Source organism: Scylla paramamosain, chromosome 25 (genome assembly GCF_035594125.1).
Source record: "Scylla paramamosain isolate STU-SP2022 chromosome 25, ASM3559412v1, whole genome shotgun sequence".
NCBI lineage: Eukaryota > Metazoa > Arthropoda > Malacostraca > Decapoda > Portunidae > Scylla > Scylla paramamosain.
The window spans coordinates 16,602,962-16,623,392 of NC_087175.1; the positions used below are offsets into that span (position 1 = coordinate 16,602,962).

The 20,431-nt window shown below is 41.6% G+C and overlaps 1 protein-coding gene across 1 annotated transcript in view; it reads left to right on the plus strand.

Moving 5' to 3' along the window:
• The first annotated feature begins 286 nt into the window (after window positions 1–286).
• The window catches only part of LOC135113377 (organic cation transporter protein-like), a 27,306-nt gene continuing 7,161 nt past the window's right edge, over window positions 287–20,431 (plus strand). The window contains 5 exon segments of the mRNA XM_064028634.1: window positions 287–419; window positions 8,849–9,022; window positions 9,773–9,991; window positions 14,407–14,514; window positions 15,450–15,708. Of these exon segments, the coding sequence (XP_063884704.1) occupies window positions 8,960–9,022; window positions 9,773–9,991; window positions 14,407–14,514; window positions 15,450–15,708 (649 nt within the window). The 5' untranslated portion in view covers window positions 287–419; window positions 8,849–8,959.

Genomic DNA, 20,431 nt, shown 5'->3' on the forward strand with positions numbered 1-20,431 from the left:
CTCTTTAGTAATATTCATCATTAACTCGCGTTATATGTGTTTTCCCTCAGTTTTAGGAATGTATACTGAGGAAAAACATATTGAAAGAGAAAGAAAACGTCATTCGACTTTTTGTTCTTCACTAGACTACGGCACATTTTAACTCTTGACATTTTTCCATCAGTATACTTTTTATCAATCACTCTTAAAGAAAGGCAAATATTATGAACCTTCAAGACCACGGAATGAAGGCCACGAACACAAGGTTTTCAATTCTGGCAACTGTCCGGGTCGTAATGTCTGGCAGACTGCTACCTCGAACACAAGCTACACAAACACAACCCACCAGCTCAGTGCTTAAAAAGACGTGCGCAGGGTAGGACGGCGCATCTCCTCTCCTCACCCAGTTACAGACCAGCCTTCGAGTCGACGCTACCAAAGTAAGTCGAACGGGAAAAACAGAGACGCTATCTCCTGTAACCGATATCGTAGTGAAGTTAAACGTTAGGGTGTTAAATGCACCGTGTTTTAGTTGTGTTAAGATAATGACGCGTCTTAGAATCAGTGAACGGAGAGTAAAACTACGTGGGAATGCAGTGTTTGGGCCAGTGAGTGGCCCGGCCGCGAGTCAGCTGAGAGGCAGGTAGTCTTATTGATCAAGGTAGAGGGAGGCAAGAGACTGTGTTTACGCGGGAATAACAAATCTCTTATCTTTCACTGCAATACTGAGTTAGTGGTACCTGTCACTAGAACCTTAAAAAAGAAACAACCTTAAAAACCCGTGTTACCTTAATCAACTTGAGCCTTTTGAAAGTAGTCCAGGTCCGGGCAGAGGTGTTTCAGAATATGAGTCCAGGTTCCTTTTTCACCTATGAAAGAACTGAGTCAGGACAGCGTAAGCACTAAGAGTGAAGAGCTGTTGGCTGATCTGGCACCTCCTCATCCCTCCCTTGCTGTTCCTTTGCTCTCAGAATGCACTACACTCTAACCTTAACCAAAACAGAAGCGATTTATTCTCAGGAGTATACTTTTGACAACTGTGGAGAGAGAGAGAGAGAGAGAGAGAGAGAGAGAGAGAGAGAGAGAGAGAGAGAGAGAGAGAGAGAGAGAGAGAGAGAGAGACGGGAAGAGGGAGGAGCAGACGCCTTGGATAAATAATTAAACTTAGCGCCAATTATACGCTGTATACGAGGCAAACGAGGAAAAGTGTGGTAACTCTCTCCGCTCGCTGGTTTGAGTCAATGAGTCACATTCTAAACACTTACGCGCGGCACAGCACCTTCACTACTTTCAAAAGCCTCTACACGCGTTCTCAAGATTGTTTCTAAGGTTCTAGTGAGAGATTTAAAAAAATTTCTACATCATTAATAGGAAAAACATTTTCGAGAACCCAGTTAATAATCATCAGTGTGCTTTTGAAAATTATCGCGGTGAAGTTACACGGGTTTAAATTTTAAGTGTTTTTACTGTTCGTGACATATTAACAGGATTTTTTACATCACTGATAAGAGAAACACTCTTGAGAACCCATCTATTCATCAATGAGCCTTTGAAAATACTCGCTGAGAATTACACGGGTTTTTAAGGGTGTTTTTAATGTTCTAGTGACATATTAACAAGATTTTTACATCACTGATAGGAGAAACACTCTTGAGAACCTGTTAATAATCTTTGTGGCCTTGGAAAATGGTCGTGGTGGTAGAGCAAAGCGTTTCTGGAGACGAGCCTAAGTCATTTAGCGCTATCCTTACCTTCCTTCTACCAGCCCAGCAAGTCATCTAACGTTCTTTTGATCTTTCCTCTTCTGGCGCAGCAAATCACTCACGCCAGCAACACTACATCGGGAGTATGGCTGAAAGTTCCATAGTAAATGAAGGAATGCGGGAATGAATCGGTTGCTGAATAAGTAGATAGATAAATGGGGCCCCTCCTTCCGCCCTCCCCGTTGGCAGGTTCCTGGTCTTCCCCAAAACTACGGGGATAAAAATTTCAGGGTCAAGACACCGGTAAGACAGTAATTCTAGATTTTCCTTATTTATTGCTATAATGATGCTGTCTCTTGTGCCCTGAGGATGGGAGGGAGAGAAAGGGGAGGAAGAGAAGGATCTGGAGGAAGAGGAGGACAATGAATAAATACAGACAAGCTGAAAGAAAGAATATGGGTGAAAGTCCTACAATAAATAAAGAAATGTATGAATAAATTGGTTGATAAATAAGTAAAAAATAAAATAAAATAGAATAGTAAATAAACAAAGAATGAAATGACAGACAAACAGACGGGCTTAAACAAACATGGAATTCATACCAACAATAACAAACATTTTTTTTTTTTTTTGCCCACTTTCGTTCAGCAGTTAGGAAGCGCGCAGAAAATTTCATTTATTTACTTGTGAATCATAAATGCTAGCCACCTCAGTTTCCAGTATTGTTGGCCACGTAAATATCGGACATAACTCTCCCTTCATCTCGGTCACTGAATGAACTTCCTGCCTTAAAGAAAAACAGTTATATATAGTTAAGGTAATGCAAATATGAACTGCAATAAGAACATCTTAAAAATATATATATATATAGATAAAAACATACGGCACTTTCCATTTCTCTCTCTCTCTCTCTCTCTCTCTCTCTCTCTCTCTCTCTCTCTCTCTCTCTCTCTCTCTCTCTCTCTCTCTCTCTCTCTCTCGCCTAGCGTGGTCTTGTGTGAACTTTACTCATAACCTTGAATTAATAACAGTATGGAGCCTTCCACTAATTAAACCACTTATCGTCTGTTGGAGGAGGAGGAGGAGGAGGAGGAGGAGGAGGAGGAGGAGGAGGAGGAGGAGGAGGGAGGACGGAGAAGGAGGAATAGTAAGAAGAAAGGAGGAGGAGGAGATGGAGGACTGAAAATTTTTAATATACAGGCAGGCCAAAGATTTCAATACACGTAACAAACCTGCAGTGTGTGTGTGTGTGTGTGTGTGTGTGTGTGTGTGTGTGTGTGTGTGTGTGTGTGTGTGTGTGTGTGTGTGTGTGTGTGTGTGTGTGTGTGTGTGTGTGTGTGCGCGAGTGCGCCTTATTTTCTTTCTTTCTTTCTTTATTTATTTCAAGGGTACTTTGTGGTCAGCGTAGCGTGTTTCTCTTACTTATTTTTCGTGATCTTTTCTTTTTTATTATCATGGTCTAAAGTGGTCCTATTTTTAAAATAGAATTGTTAGAAATTTGTTTTGATTCGTGATTATATGAACAGGAATCAGTGTAATAATTATATACTACACCTGTGATCAATAGACTAATACCACCACCACCACTACTACTACAACTACTACTACTATTGTGTGTGGGGAGGGGGGCGATCTCGAAAAGAGCTGAAAAACTCACGATAGAGAAAAAATAACATTTAGAGGAATTTAAGTCTAATTTAATCTCAAGACGAAGTGACGGATCGTGACGCGTCGAGCTGTAGCAGAGTGAAGCACGAGAACACCGAAAACTGCAGACAATAAGCTTTACCAAGACAATGGTCAGAGTCACTCAGTAGGAGCCTGACTCCTGACTGTGCCACTCACCGCCTTGTTCTCGCAGTAGCACACTTTTCAGTGATATGAAATGATGCATCAGGTTCACCGAGTTTCTTTTTTATGCATCAGGTTCACCGAGTTTCTTTTTTATATCACAAAATTTTTCAGCTTTTGTCCGTCTCCATGCAGGGGCGCTGTTTGAGATGAATCTTCTCGATGTTGTTCTAGTGTATGTTTGTTTTGTCTATCCCAGTGGTACATTTGCTCTTCTCAGAAGGTACGTAGGAGTCTGAGAGAATTTCCTTGATGCACAATGCATGTTATGTTACATAAGAACATAACAACATAAGTGAAACTGCATGAAGCCATCAGCCCCACACGTGGCAGTCCCTGTATAAAGCATATTTACCTATTTCCACCCATTATTTCCATCCTTAACTTAGTTTAATCTTTTTTTAAAGTTCCTCAGTTATTTAGTATTAACAACCTAATTGTTGTATGATTGCAGAATGAGTCATGTATTTATCAGTGTCCCCACTTCAATATACAAAAAAAAGTTATACATATATTTGAGGTGAATCTATCATTATGTTTTCGTTCCTGTGTGTTTTCCCCGCCCCACGATAAGCACTGGGGGTAAGACGATCACGTATGATACCACGTATGATACATGGTTTGATTTTTTAGACTCCTGCCTTTTTTTTCTCTCCTTCCATTGCTTTCTTTTCAACATTTATTCGTCACCTAAATTTGCAAGAACTTACTAACTTTGACTTGGTGCATATTTTAATTTGTTTAGACTAGCCCTCTTTTTCTCCCTCTGAAGTTCGCTGGTTTTAATCACAATTATGGTGCAGAATTTTTGTTAAAGTTGCGACGATCATGAAAACACTCTTAAAAGTCCCGATAACGTCCACTACGAACAGCATGCTAGCAGTACTCGAGGTGAGAAGGAAACAGTAAACACTGGAAAAAAAAAAATAAATAAAAAATAAATAAATAAAGACTTTTCTGATAAGCAATATCTCCATTTTTTTTTTCTCTTTATATTACATCAATATTTTCACTTATCACTATTATCTAAACTATACCCCATTCAAAATCAGTTTTGTACGCAACTTTTTTCAGATTCTTTTTAAGTTCATCTGTAAAAGTGTAAGTAAAGCCGATTTCATTTTCATTGTCATTCTGTCCTCGTGTGTGTGTGTGTGTGTGTGTGTGTGTGTGTGTGTGTGTGTGTGTGTGTGTGTGTGTGTGTGTGTGTGTGTGTGTGTGTGTGTGTGTGTGTGTGTGTGTGTGTGTGTGTGTGTGTGTGTGGTGTGTCCTTGTCCTTATGAGTTTTCATTGTCATTCTTTCCTTGTCGTGTGTGTGTGTGTGTGTGTGTGTGTCTCTGCCCCTCTGTCAGTCTCTTTTTCTGTACCTCTATGTCTATGTATTCACGTCTCTCTCTCTCTCTCTCTCTCTCTCTCTCTCTCTCTCTCTCTCTCTCTCTCTCTCTCTCTCTCTCTCTCTCTCTCTCTCTCTCTCTCTCTCTCCTCTCCTCTCCTCTCCTCTCCTCTCCTCTCTCCTCTCTCCTCTCTCTCTCTCTCTCTCTCTCTCTCTCTCTCTCTCTCTCTCTCTCGTGTGCAGGCTCCTGGCAGCAAGCTCCTGTCGCCTTGCCAAGCTCTGACGCAACACTGTTTTTCTGCACCACTGCCAGTTGTGGTGCTCTAGGCAGCGTTTTATTCCTATTCTCAGAAAACTCCTTAACTCTTTTACTGCTAAACAAATATTTTCCAATGTCCACCAACAACTTTTAAGACATTTATGCACAACAATCTCTTTAATAATTCCGTAATTTCTAATCTAAGACCAGCAGGAGAGCAGATCACCCGTACGTACTCATGACACAAGGGATGGTGACAGAGTGCTAGGAGTTCTTAGGGGAGGAGGAGTGTTTAGAGGGATGCGTGCTGGCTGAAATAGATGAGTGACAGAGTTATCCACCACATTTCCCTTCCCATTTCACGGTGAGTGAAAGAAGAAAGTATATATGTAAGTTGTATGTGTTGAAATACTTAGATGATCCTCACTCACTATATTAACTCACAATGACTGGTCCTCGAGTAAAAAAAAAAAATTATATTCAAGCCTCTCCTGCGTCAGAAATTGTTTGACAAGTGGGGGTCTTTAAATTTCTAATATCAATACTTCATAATCTTTCATTCTTATTTATATTAGTATATCACAAAAGCTGATGGTACTACGAGTAAGTCATGTTCCTGCTGTTACTACTACTAATACTACTACTAATGCTGCTACTGTAAGCCTGGTCGCTTCTTGCAGCTTCCCTTATTTCTTATGTTCTTATTTACTACTACTACTACTACTACTATTACTACTCCTACCACTACTACTGACACTTTATGATTTTCTTTTTATTCGACAGAGATAACGATAATATTCTTCCTATAAACTCTACGATCAGTTCATGAAACCACACTTGAGCTATTTCTCTCTCTCTCTCTCTCTCTCTCTCTCTCTCTCTCTCTCTCTCTCTCTCTCTCTCTCTCTCTCTCTCTCTCTGTGTGTGTGTGTGTGTGTGTGTGATACGTGCTGGAATGTATTTTTTTTTTTGTTTGCCCTTTTTCCTGTACTGAATTACATATAATCTTTGTCTGCCTGTCTCTCAATTTCCTCTTGCTGTCGTTCTGCTCACTCATCTGGTCTGTCTTTATGTCTTTGTTCACTTTCTCTCTCTCTCTCTCTCTCTCTCCTCTCTCTCTCTCTCTCTCTCTCTCTCTCTCTCTCTCTCTCTCTCTCTCTCTCTCTCATTGTTTCACTCACACACACACACACACACACACACACACACACACACACACACACTCCACCTCCTGTCACTCACGTCACCGCCTCGGGCACCTCAGGTCCGCCCTTTCTATTGCATCCTGCCCTTCCCCACCAACTGTCCTCTGCTGCATCTCACATTCCACCTCCAGCCTCACCACGTCATCTGCACTCTTTGCATGCCGCGTTGGTCACTCCCCCGCAATGTAATCATACCAATGACTCACACACTACGGCTTATCTCCACTCTACAACTGTCCTCTGCTGCGCCTCACATTCTCCACCATATCTCCACCAGCCTCACCGCGTCCTTTACACGCTTTGCATAATGCACTGGCTAGTCCTTCACTTGTGTTGTCATACTAATGTCTGGCAAGTCCTTCACTTGTGTTGTCATACTAATGTCCAAGGCCAAGGGCAACAAAATATTCGAAAAAAAAGAGCCATTTGAGTGCTAGTCCCCAAAATGTAGAAAAAAAAAAATTGGGTATTGAAAGGTGTCTTAAAACCTCCCTCTTGAGTTCAGTCCATAGGAGAAAGGAAATAGTACAGAGGCAGACAGGAAGTTCCAGGGTTTTCATACAGTTCCTCTCTGCAGTTGCCAGCAATGCAGTCATAACAATGCTTGCCTTCACCTCCAGAACACTATACACGCGCTCCTGTACATTAGCATGCCAGCTGCACTGCTGCGCCTCCAAAAAGCTTTACCAGTATCGTCCGGCTGTTGCACTGTAGTCTTGTTACTACTATTACATGGTATAAAGTAGCGTGCAAAATACGAAATAGGCATAGTAAAGTTAAACAGTTATGGAGATTATTATTATTATTATTATTATTATTATTATTATTATTATTATTATCAATTATTATAGTTATTTTTTCCTTTGTATTCTCCTTCTGGTGTTTGTCTTTTCACTGAGCAGCTTCCTGACTGATAACCTTCATACTGGGAAACACAAAGCAGATTAGATAGTGGACCAACCAAGGTGGATTTCATAAAGACTGCAGTCAGCTGTCACCCCGCGCGACACACACACACACACACACACACACACACACACACACACACACACACACACACACACACACACACACACACACACACACACACACACACACACACACACACACACACTCACTCACTCACTCACTCACTCACTCACTCACTCACTCACTCACTCACTCACTCACTCACTCACTCACTCACTCACTCACTCACTCACTCACTCACTCACTCACTCACTCACTCACTCACTCACTCACTCACTCACTCACTCTCTCTCTCTCTCTCTCTCTCTCTCTCTGAACGAAATAGGTTCATGAATTCGACCCTAAAATCATACAACAACAACAACAACAACAACAACAACAACAACAACAACAACAACAACAACAACAACAACAACAACAACAACAAAACAACAACAAAACAACAACAACAACAACAACAACAACAACAACAACAACAACAACAACAACAACAACAACAACAACAACAACAACAACAACAACAACAACAACAACAACAACAACAACAACAACAACAACAACAACAACAACAACAACAACAACAACAACAACAACAACAACAACAACAACAACAACAACAACAACAACAACAACAACAACAACAACAACAACAACAACAACAACAACAACAACAACAACAACAACAACAACAACAACAACAACAGTCGCATCAGTCATAACAATTATTATTGTATATATTCATCACTCATATTCCATTGTCCAGCATTCCACGTGCGCTGTCCTCACATTGCCAATCTGGCCTTTTTCTAAACCTTTTCTCCTTCCCCTCTCCCTCTGAAGGGAATACCACACCTTCCCTACATTCCTGCCAGTCCTTAGGAAAAACACCTACATTGTCTTCCTTGTCTTCCTCGCAAGGCATTGGTGAGAATAACGACCTCTGTGATTGGTTCCTTTACCCCATTTACGGGCATCTGATTGGCCATCCCTACATCTCAAGGTTCTCAAACCTGATCCATTTCTTTCACATAAATAGAGCCTGTACGCGTAGATTGTGGGCCGTTTTCAAACATAAGGCCCGCGTCACCTTGACCCTCAAGGTGACAATCTAAACGAACGTAGCTAGAGATTAGAAATCAAAGCAGAACAGAGAGCAGATCAGAAACATCAGAGACAGTTCAGAGAGTCAAGCATCGTCACGTCCGTCGTAATCTGTCTCGATGTCACGCGTCTACATCTCCGTCCATCATTAAATCAAGAAAGTACATCTGTCTGCTGTGTTGCCTTCACTCGCACAATACCATAATCTGAACCACTACCCACGCACTCCACGCTGCCAGTAGTCATCGGAGAGTCAACGAACCACCATCATCTATCTTGCCACCGTCATCTCCAGCAACATCCAGGAGATCAATTTAATAAACAACAACAACAACAACAACAACAAATATAATAACAACAACAATAATAATAATAATAATAATAATAATAATAATAATAATAATAATAATAATAATAATAATAATAATAATAACTCTCTGCGTTTCAGACAACAGAGCGACGACAAAGTGGATTGGCCTACCATGACATAACCTGACTTTCCCTGAAATTTTCTGAGCTTTCCTGACCTTCTCTCACCTGAGCTGACCAGACCGGCGCCATGGCCATCAGCACGTTTGACGACATCTTCCCGCACATCGGCGGCTTCGGCAGGTACCAGCTGGTGAGTTGCTATTGCTCTTTTTATTCTCTTCTTTTCACTTTATTTATAATTTCAAGGAGTCATGATGTGCACTTATGTATTATATCACACTATATATGGTGGCAAAGTACAATTTAATATTAACTTGGATATTAGGCACACGTAATCTAGAGATCTGGAGCTTAGTAGTAGTAGTAGTAGTAGTAGTAGTAGTAGTAGTAGTAGTAGTAGTAGTAGTAGTAGTAGTAGTAGTAGTAGTAGCAGCAGCAGCAGCAGCAGCAGCAGCAGCAGCAGCAGCAGCAGCAGCAGCAGCAGCAGCAGCAAAAACATCAGTAGTAGTAGTAGTAGTAGTAGTAATAGTAGTAGTAGTGGTAGTAGTAGTGGTAGTAGTAGTAGTAGTAGTAGTAGTAGTAGTAGTAGTAGTAGTAGTAGTAGTAGTAGTAGTAGTAGTAGTAGCAGCGGTAGTAGTAGTAGCAGCAGCTGCAGAAACAGTAGTAGTAGTAGTAGTAATAGTAATAGTAGTAGTAGTTGTAGTAGCAGCGGTAGTAGTAGTAGCAGCAGCTGCAGAAACAGTAGTAGTAGTAGTAGTAGTAGTAGTAGTAGCAGCAACAGTAGTAGTAGTAGTAGTAGTAGTAGTAGTAGTAGTAGTAGCAACAGCAGTAGTTCACATTCCATCACGTCCTCACGCTCTTAACCCAAATCAGAGAATGGCGCATCCTCTGAGCTGCCCCCACACCACACACAGCCCTCAACATTCTCTCCTCCTCGCAGTTCCTCTTCGTGGTCAACTGTTACATCAACATTATGTTTGTGTTCGTGTACTTCGGCCAAATCTTCATGACGGTAGCGCCTCCTCATTGGTGTTCTGCGCCCCCTAACCTTGCTGCCCTCAACCTGACGGCGGAGCAGGTCAAGGACCTCACCATTCCCAAGGACAAGGAGTCGGGCGCCTATGAGAAGTGCCAAATGTACGACGTGGATTTTGTTGAGGTGAGCGACAGAGACACTCAGTTCGCACAGATGACGAAAGTGAGATTGAGGTGTAACTTTGAGAAATAAAAAGTGGATGTTATGGGACGTGGTGTGAGTATAAGGTTGATGTTTAGGTGTGTGCTTGAAAGATGAAAGGTGAATATCATAAATACGTAGTGTGAGTATAAGGAAATCATTGAGAGTGAGAGAATGAGGTCTTAGTGTGTGACTAAGTGTGAAGGATAAAAATTAAATGTGAGAGAGTATAATGTGAAAGAGAATTAAGGGTGAGCAAGAGAAAAATATGAGAGAAATGGGTTTAAATGCCTGGGAAGAGTGAGAGTAAAATTAGGAAAAGAAACAGAGGAGTCTTGAGAATACAGCGAAGGAACAAAAAGGTAAAGTACGAGAAAATGAAAGTAAGGTGAAATACAGTAGCGAAAAGAAACTTGATAATATAGTGAAGGAGTAAAAGGGTAAAGTACTAGATAAGATGAAAATAAGATGTGATAAAAAGAAACGATAAAAAGTGAAAAAAAACGAAACTCGATGGAAAACAAACAAAACAAAACACAAATACAATGAATGAAAAAAAGGATGAGACGTGACGTAAGATAAAACAACAAAAAAAAAACAACGTAAAGAAACGTAGGGAAAGGAGGAGGAAGAGTAGCATCCGATAATTGAATAAGTGGGCGAACACGAGAAGCTCAAAGGTTGGGAAGAAAACCACCAGGGTCTTTGATGGAGAGAAGCGAAGACTGTGACTATTATCTAATTTCGCGACTCGTAAACTCTAACAATGCCACTGACGTCTTAGTGGTTTAGTAAAGCTTTTTTTTACGTTTAGAGCAGACCAGTCAAGGGCAAAGAATTTATTTATTTTTTTTTATGTAGGAAGGACACTGGCCAAGGGCAACAAAAATCCAATAAAAAAAATGCCCACTGAAATGCCAGTTCCATAAAACGGTCAAAGCAGTGGTCAAAAATTGATGAATAAGTGTCTTGAAACCTCTCTCTTGAAGGAATTCAAGTCATAGGAAGGTAGAAATACAGAAGCAGGCAGGGAGTTCCAGAGTTTACCAGAGAAAGAGATGAATGATTGAGAATACTGGTTAACTCTTGCGTTAGAGAGGTGGACAGAATAGGGGTTAGAGAAAGAAGAAAGTCTCGTGCAGCGAGGCCGAGGGAGGAGGGGAGGCATGCAGTTAGCAAGATCAGAAGAGCAGTTAGCATGAAAATAGCGGTAGAAGACAGCCAGATATGCAACATTGCGGCGGTGAGAGAGAGGCTGAAGACAGTCAGTTAGAGGAGAGGAGTTGATGAGACGAAAAGCTTTTGATTCCACCCTGTCTAGAAGAGCAGTATGAGTGGAACCCCCCCAGACATGTGAAGCATACTCCATACATGGACGGATAAGGCCCTTGTACATAGTTAGCAGCTGCGGGGGTGAGAAAAACTGGCGGAGACGTCTCAGAACACCTAACTTCATTGAAGCTGTTTTAGCTAGAGATGAGATGTGAAGTTTCCAGTTCAGATTATAAGTAAAAGACAGACCGAGGATGTTCAGTGTAGAAGACCGAGGATGTTCAGTGTAGAAGAGGGGGACAGTTGAGTGTCATTGAAGAAGAGGGGATAGTTGTCTGGAAGGTTGTGTCGAGTTGATAGATGGAGGAATTGAGTTTTTGAGGCATTGAACAATACCAAGTTTGCTTTGCCCCAATCAGAAATTCTAGAAAGATCAGAAGTCAAGCGTTCTGTGGCTTCCCTGCGTGAAATGTTTACCTCCTGAAGGGTTGGACGTTTATGAAAAGACGTGGAAAAGTGCAGGGTGGTATCATCAGAGTATAAGTGGATAGGACAAGAAGTTTGGTTTAGAAGATCATTAATGAATAATAAGAAGAGAGTGGGTGACAGGACAGAACCCTGAGGAACACCACTGTTAATAGATTTAGGAGAAGTACAGTGACCGTCTACCACAGCAGCAATAGAACGGTCAGAAAGGAAACTTGAGATGAAGTTATAGAGAGAAGGAGAGAAGCCGTAGGAGGGTAGTTTGGAAATCAAAGCTTTGTGACTCTATCAAAAGCTTTTGATATGTCTAGGGCAACAGCAAAAGTTTCACCAAAATCTTTAAAAGATGATGACCAAGACTCAGTAAGGAAAGCCAGAAGATCACCAGTAGAACGGCCTTGACGGAACCCATACTGGCGATTAGATAGAAGATTGTGAAGTGATAGGTGTTTAAGAATCTACCTGTTGAGGATAGATTAAAAAACTTTAGATAGGCAGGAAATTAAAGCAATAGGACGGTACTTTGAGGGATTAGAACGGTCACCCTTTTTAGGAACACGTTGAATGTAGGCAAACTTCCAGCAAGAAGGAAAGGTAGATGTTAACAGACAGAGTTGAAAGAGTTTGACTAGGCAAGGTGCAAGCACGGAGGCACAGTTTCGGAGAACAATAGGACGGACCCCATCAGGTCCATAAGCCTTCCGAGGGTTTAGGCCAGCGAGGGCATGGAAAACATCATTGCGAAGAATTTTAATAAGTGGCATGAAGTAGTCAGAGGGTGGAGGAGAGGGAGGAACAAGCCCAGAATCATCCAAGGTAGAGTTTTTACCAAAGGTTTGAGCGAAGAGTTCAGCTTTAGAAATAGATGTGATAGCAGTGCTGCCATCTGGTTGAAACAGATGACGGAAAGAAGAAGAAGCAAAGTTATTGGATATATTTTTGGCTAGATGCCAGAAGTCACGAGGGGAGTTAGATCTTGAAAGGTTTTGACATTTTCTGTTAATAAAGGAGTTTTTGGCTAGTTGGAGAACAGACTTGGCATGGTTCCGGGCAGAAATATCAAGTGCATGAGATCCTGGTGATGGAAGGCTTAAGTACCTTTTAAGATAAAGATGAATAATGACCCTAGGCTACTTCTTAAAATGTTGAGTTAGAAAGAAATGAACATAAGCGATGGTCAAAGGTATTAAGATTAAGATGAAAAAAATGCCACTTATTTTCTTCTTAACATGCTAAGTGGAAAAAAAAAAAAACGTACGATGGTCAAATAACATTAAAATTAAAGTAAAGAAAAAAAAATCTTTGACTCCTTAAAATTTTGAGTAAGAAAAAAAAATGAAAACATACATTGGGTAGAAATAATGAGTTAATTCGTTTTATTTATTTATTTTTTTTTTCACTGCTTCTCTCGTGTTTAAAAATTTCGTCTTAGTGTCTTTATCCTTCATTATTTTTTATTTCCAAGAAATTTAGATATACCATTAAAAAAAAAAACATTTACCAAGAAGAAGAGAAAGAGTGAAAAACATACAAGAGCAGTGAAAACAAAGCGATACAAAAGAGAGATACAAAGATGTGAGTGAAAACATAGTGATAAAAAATAGTGAGTTAATTCGTTTTATTTTTCTTCCACTTTGTTTCTTTAGTGTTAAAAAAAATTCGTCTTGATGTCTTTTTCCTTCATTATTAAAAAAAAATAAAAAATAGATATACCATAAAAAAAAAAAAAAACACATTTACCAAGAAGTAGAGAGGAGAGTGTGACCAGATAATGAAGCATTTTGAGCTCTTAGTGCCACCCGCCGTGACTGCCGGGAGGTCTGGTCTTCAGTTAACAATAGGGGGAAAGATAAATGCAAAGTAGAGATGAATGTGTGTGTGTGTGTGTGTGTGTGTGTGTGTGTGTGTGTGTGTGTGTGTGTGTGTGTGTGTGTGTGTGTGTGCGCGTGTGTGTGTAACGCATGGAAAATAACTGGAAAATCTGCATGAGTTTAAAAGCATCATAATATTGCCGGGAGAAATATATATATATATATATATATATATATATATATATATATATATATATATATATATATATATATATATATATATATATATATATATATATATATATATGTGTGTGTGTGTGTGTGTGTAAAACACGTTATTGTATGTGACTTTATAATCCTTACACCATCACCAGTTAGAAAAGATACTACTTGCAATGCGCTGTCACAAGTTACTCGTCCATATGCATTTTACAAAGCCTATCGTAGAAACTCAGATGCATAACAGTCTCATTGTGATTAAAGAGTGCGCAGAAGACCGACCACATTAGGGGGGGTTGATCTGCTGTGACAGCACCTCATGTGACTGGAGAATTAAGGCCATATTCAGAAACGCTTCTGCGTCTGAGCTCCACTACATTAAAAAGGCTCTACTTTAAGTTACACACATTCCCAAGGGTGCTTTGACGGTTCCAGTTACATTAACAGGATAAAAAAAAACTTGCGATAACCCAGCATATCATCTCTGTGGTCTTTGAAAATAACTGTGGAGAGAGTTCTGAATACGGGGATTAGTGAGGCAGTAAGTAAAATCCACTATCTGCATACCCACACTTAACATTCACAACATTCACACCTCGTTTTATACAGGTGATGCAGACTAACGCCTCTTGGTTCAACACCAGCTGGCCAGTCACCACCTGTCGCCACGGGTGGGACTACGACTACTCCCTCTACTACCCCTCCATCACCTCACAGGTAAGACGACCGCACCCCCTTCTCCTCTCTCCTCTATCACTACAATATTCTCCCCTTCCTCCTCTTGTTCTACGTTACGCACTTTATCTCCTCCCTCTTTCATCACCTCTCAGATAAGACGACCCTCCTCCTCCTCCTCCTCCTCCTCCTCCTCCATTCTCCTCCTCATCACCTCCTACAGTAAATTCAGCATGGTGACGACCCCCTCCCCTCCTCCGCCTCCTCCTCCTCCTCTTCATCCTCTTCCTCTTCCTCCTCCATCACCTACTATAGTAAATGTTTAGCATGGTGTTAAGGTGTTAGCACATTTAAGTACTTAACATGAGGGAAGCTGCAAGAAGCCATCATGCCTACAGGGGGCAGCCCATGTATAAAACACACCTATCCATTTCCACTAATCATCCATATTCATAAATTTATCTAATATTCTTTAAAAGCTCCCAAATGACTCAGTACTAATAACCTGATTACTGAGTCCATTCAAATCATCTACCACTCTATTTGAGAGCCAATTTCTACCTACCTTTTTTTTTTCAAATTTAACTTTTTAAAGCTTGAACACTTGTTATATCACCTATATAATTTAAATACCTCTTATCATACGCCTCTTTAAGGAATACAAATTTAAAAGCTCCAGTCTCATTTCGTAAGGAATATCCCTCATCCCATGTATCCTTTTAGTCACTTTCCTTTGTACTGAGTCTAATCTGTATCATTCCTGTAATATGGGGACCAGAATAGTACAGCATAATCTAGATAAGGTCTGGCCAGTGCCAAATATAACTGTAATATTACTTTCGAACTATACTCTTAACACTTTCTCCCCTTAACAGCTGAAATGTGTGTGTGACAAGGACTAGTAATCCGCCTTGACACAGTTGAGGCTGTACATACTGGACGCGACTATAGCACGTTTCTCTTTCTTCACCTGTCAGCTGAACTGGGTGTGTGATGAGGACTGGCGGCCCACCTTGGCACAGTCCATGTTCTTCGTGGCCGCCTTCGTCGCCTCGCCCGGGTTTGGCTGGGCGGCGGATTATTTCGGTCGCCTGCCTGTCATCGTCTTCAGTAATCTCTTGGGAGCCGGTGCAGGGCTCGCCTCCGCCTTCGCCAACTCCTTCACCTCCTTCACGGCCCTCAGGATGTTGGTGGGGATGACATACGACACCCACTACATGGTCGTCTATATATTACGTGAGTGTGGGGCGTTTTGGTGGATGGGTGGCTGGGGAAGGGAGGATGTGACAGAACGTGTAATGGTTGTAATGGAGTTTATACCAGGAAACAGCCATGAGAGTTTGTGTGTGTGTGTGTGTGTGTGTGTGTGTGTGTGTGTGTGTGTGTGTGTGTGTGTGTGTGTGTGTGTGTGTGTGTGTGTGTGTGTGTGTGTGTGTGTGTGTGTGTGTGTGTGTGTGTTCGTGTGCGTGCATGCGTACGTGTGCGTGTGTGTGTATTTATTTTTTTTATGTAGGAAAGACACTGGCCAAGGGCAACAAAAATCCAATAAAAAAAAAATGCCCACTGAAATGCCAGTCCCATACAAGGGTCAAAGTAGTATTCAAACATTGATGAATATCGCTCCACTCCCTCCTCAGGATCCCCTTAAGCAAAAGTGCCTCTGACATTTTGCCTCTGCTAGTTGGGGGGACCTGAGGAGGTATTTTGCTGATTTTCCTTGGAATAACTACTGATTCCGTGTCAGGGACCCGTCTTTGTGTGCTGAGCGCATAACAGAGAAGATAGTGTCTGGCATGGAGGCGTACATTCCTCACTCTTTCTCTTGTCCTAAACCTTCTAAACCTTGGTTTAACACAGCTTGTTCTCGTGCTATACATGATAGAGAGGTGGCCCAAAAAAGGTACTTAAGTCTTCCATCACCAGAATCTCATGCACTTTATATTTCTGCCCGGAACCATGCCAAGTCTGTTCTCCAACTAGCCAAAAACTCCTTCATTAACAGAAAGTGTCAAACTCTTTCAGCTCTGTCTGTCAACATCTACCTTTCCTTCTTGCTGGAAGTTTGCCTACATTCAACCTGTTCCTAAAAAAGGTGACCGTTCTAATCCCTCAAATTACCGTCCTATTGCTTTAATTTCCTGCCTATCTAAAGTTTTTTTAATTTATCCTCAACAGGAAGATTCTTAAACATCTATCACTTCACAACCTTCTATCTGATCGCCAGTATGAGTTCCGTCAAGGCCGCTCTACTGGTTATCTTCTGGTTTTCCTTACTGAGTCTTGGTCATCCTCTTTTAGAGATTTTAGTGAAACTTTTGCTGTTGCCTTGGACATATCAAAAGCTTTTGATAGAGTCTGGCACAAAGCTTTGATTTCCAAACTACCCTCCTACGGCTTCTATCCTTCTCTCTGTAACTTAATCTCAAGTTTCCTTTCTGCCCGTTCTATTGCTGCTGTGGTAGACGGTCATTGCTCTTCTCCTAAATCTATTAACAGGGTGTTCCTCAGGGTTCTGTCCTGTCACCCACTCTCTTCTTATTATTCATTAATGACCTTCTAAACCAAACTTCTTGTCCTATCCACTCCTACGCTGATGATACCACCCTGCACTTTTCCACGTCTTTTCATAGACGTCCAACCCTTCAGGAGGTAAACATTTCACGCGGGGAAGCCACAGAACGCTTGACTTCTGATCTTTCTAAAATTTCTGATTGGGGCAGAGCAAACTTGGTATTGTTCAATGCCTCAAAATCTCAATTCCTCCATCTATCAACTCGACACAACTTTCCAGACAACTATCCCTTCTTCTTCAATAACACTCAACTGTCCCCCTCTTCTACACTGAACATCCTCGGTGTGTCCTTTTCTTATAATCTGAACTGGAAACTTCACATCCCATCTCTAGCTAAAACAGCTTCTATGAAGTTAGGTGTTCTGAGACGTCTCCGCCAGTCTTTCTCATTCCCCCAGCTGCTAACTCTGTACAAGGGCCTTATCCGTCCATGTATGGAGTATGCTTCACATGTCTGGGGGGGGGTTCCACTCATACTGCTCTTCTAGACAGGGTGGAATCAAAAGCTTTTTGTCTCATCAACTCCTCTCCTCTAACTGACTGTCTTCAGCCTCTCTCTCACCGCCGCCATGTTGCATCTCTAGCTGTCTTCTACCGCTATTTTCATGCTAACTACTCTTCTGATCTTGCTAACTGCATGCCTTCCCTTCTCCCACGACCTCGCTGCACAAGACTTTCTTCTTTCTCTCACCCCTATTCTGTCCACTCTTTACGCGTGTAAAGGTGCCTGCGCCTGCCAATAAGTAGAGTTCACAGAGGATTATAATTACGTTGTAACTCCCCACCAGTATTCTGAATCATTCATCCCTTTCTCTGGTAAATTCTGGAACTCCCTGCCTGCTTCTGTATTTCCACGTTCCTATGACTTGAATTCCTTCAAGAGGGAGGTTTCAAGACACTTATTCATCAATGTTTGAGTACTGGTTTGACCCTTTTATGGGACTGGCATTTCAGTGGGCATTTTTTTTATTGGATTTTTGTTGCCCTTGGCAAGTGTCCCTTCTACATTAAAAAAAAAAAAAAAGTCAGGAAAAGGTCAAGAATGTTGGGCGTATCTCCAAAACGGTCAGGAATACGAGTAGGGTGTTGCACCAATTTCTATAGGTCGTGGAGGATAGCAAAGTTGAAGGCTAGTTCACCAGGATGGTCAGTGAAGGGAGAGGAAAGCCAAAGCTGGTGGTAAACACTGAAGCCTCCAAGAATAGAGATCTCTGCAAAAGGGAAGAGGGTCAGAATGTGCTCCACTTTGGAAGTTAAGAAGTCAAAGAATTGGTTACAGTCAGAGGAGTTAGGTAAGAGGTATACAGCACAGATAAATTTAGTTTGAGAATGACTGGTCGCAGCCAGATGGTGGGAAACTCGGAAGATTCAAAAGCGTGGGCACGAGAGCAGGTTAAGTCATTTCGCACATAAACGCAGCATCCAGCTTTGGATCGAAAATGAGGATAGAGAAAGTAGGAGGGAACAGAAAAGGGGCTACTGTCAGTTGCCTCAGACACCTGAGTTTCAGTGAGGAAAAGAAGATGAGGTTTAGAAGATTAGAGGTGGTGTTCTATAGATTGAAAATTAGATCTTAGACCACGAATGTTGCATAAGTTAATGAAGAAAAAGTTGAGGGGGGTTTCAAGACACTTAGGGTCGTCGACAGAAAGGTAGTCCGACCTGGGGACATTTATGGTCCCCTCCCCAGATGGGGACTCCGAGGCTGGTGTAGGAGTCGCCATGATGATTTTAAATTTTTTGAGTGAAGGGTGTGTGTGTTATTAGGTTTTGTGTTAAGGAAGAGAGTTGTCTTTAGAGGGCAGGCTGTGACTGCCCCCTTGTGTTGTGAGACACAAAGGGAAACAAACGTTCAGTGAGGTCACAGCTGGGTTTAATGATAAGTTCACAGCAACCCTTGAACAGTGCTTTAGACCTCACTTGGAGTAATTATCGGCAGGTGTCTACTGTGTGTGTGTGTGTGTGTGTGTGTGTGTGTGTGTGTGTGTGTGTGTGTGTGTGTGTGTGTGTGTGTGTGTGTGTGTGTGTGTGTGTGTGTGTGTGTGTGTGTGTGTGTGTGTGTGTGTGTGTGTGTGTGTGTGTGTGTGTGTGTGTGTGTGTGTGTGTGTGTGTGTGTGTGTGTGTGTGTGTGTGTGTGTGTGTGTGGTGTATGCATGCATGTTCATGTGTGCGTGTATATATGCATGCTCGTGTGTGTGTGTGTGTGTGTGTGTGTGTGTGTGTGTGTGTGTGTGTGTGTGTGTGTGTGTGTGTGTGTGTGTGTGTGTGTGTGTGTGTGTGTGTGTGTGTGTGTGTGTGTGTGTGTGTGTTCTTTATAGTTCACTAGATAACGTGCTGGGCACGTCTTCAAGACCCGCTTTCGATTTCAGGCACGGGACCTTTATCATGAAGCCTAGAAGTATTTGAGTTTCCGCTCGACCTTGGGTGTGTGTGTGTGTGTGTGTGTGTGTGTGTGTGTGTGTGTGTGTGTGTGTGTGTGTGTGTGTGTGTGTGTGTGTGTGTGTGTGTGTGCATGTTTGCGCGCGCAAGTCTACGCGTGTAAAGGTGCCTGCGCCTGCCAATAAGTAGAGTTCACCGAGGATTATAATTACGTTGTAACTCCCCACGCTGGACGACACACGTGTGCGACCGTCAAGAATGTAGAAATTTAATAGGAAATCAGAGATGAAAAGAAAAAATAAAATCATCCAAAACCCAATCCACATTTCTCCACACATTAAGGTGCGTGCCTTCAAGGACACAAACAATTAAAAGAAAAAAAAGAAAAAAAAAAAGGAGACCAATCCACATATATAAAAATATGAGATAACACTAAAACCAATCCATGATTCTCACTTATCAAGTAATCTGGTCACGGACACAAACAAACGAGAGAGAGAGAGAGAGAGAGAGAGAGAGAGAGAGAGAGAGAGAGAGAGAGAGAGAGAGAGAGAGAGAGAGAGAGAGAGAGAGAGAGAGAGAGAGAGAGAGAGAGAGAGAGAGAGAGAGAGAGATACATTTCCACTTTTCATCCTCATCCAAGCAGTGCCAAGTCATTAGGGAGCTTCAAAAGAAGATTAGATAAATTTATGGCTGAGGATGACAAGTGGAGATAGGTAGGCACACATACAGGGACTGCCACGTGTATACTTGATGGCTTCTTGCAGCTTCTTTAATTTCCTTTGTTCCTTTATTGCTGCTCTTTTACTTTATATTTATCATTAACTTATTTCTTTATTTTCTTTTTTTATTTTCAATTCTGTTACCTCTTCTACTTATTGTTACTCTTATAAGTTTTATTTCATACTTATCTTCCATTTGCAATTTTGTTCTTCGCTTACTTTATGTTGTTATGTTCTGATTTCCACCCGTCATCCTCACCCGTACAACACATTTTGAATTACCCTC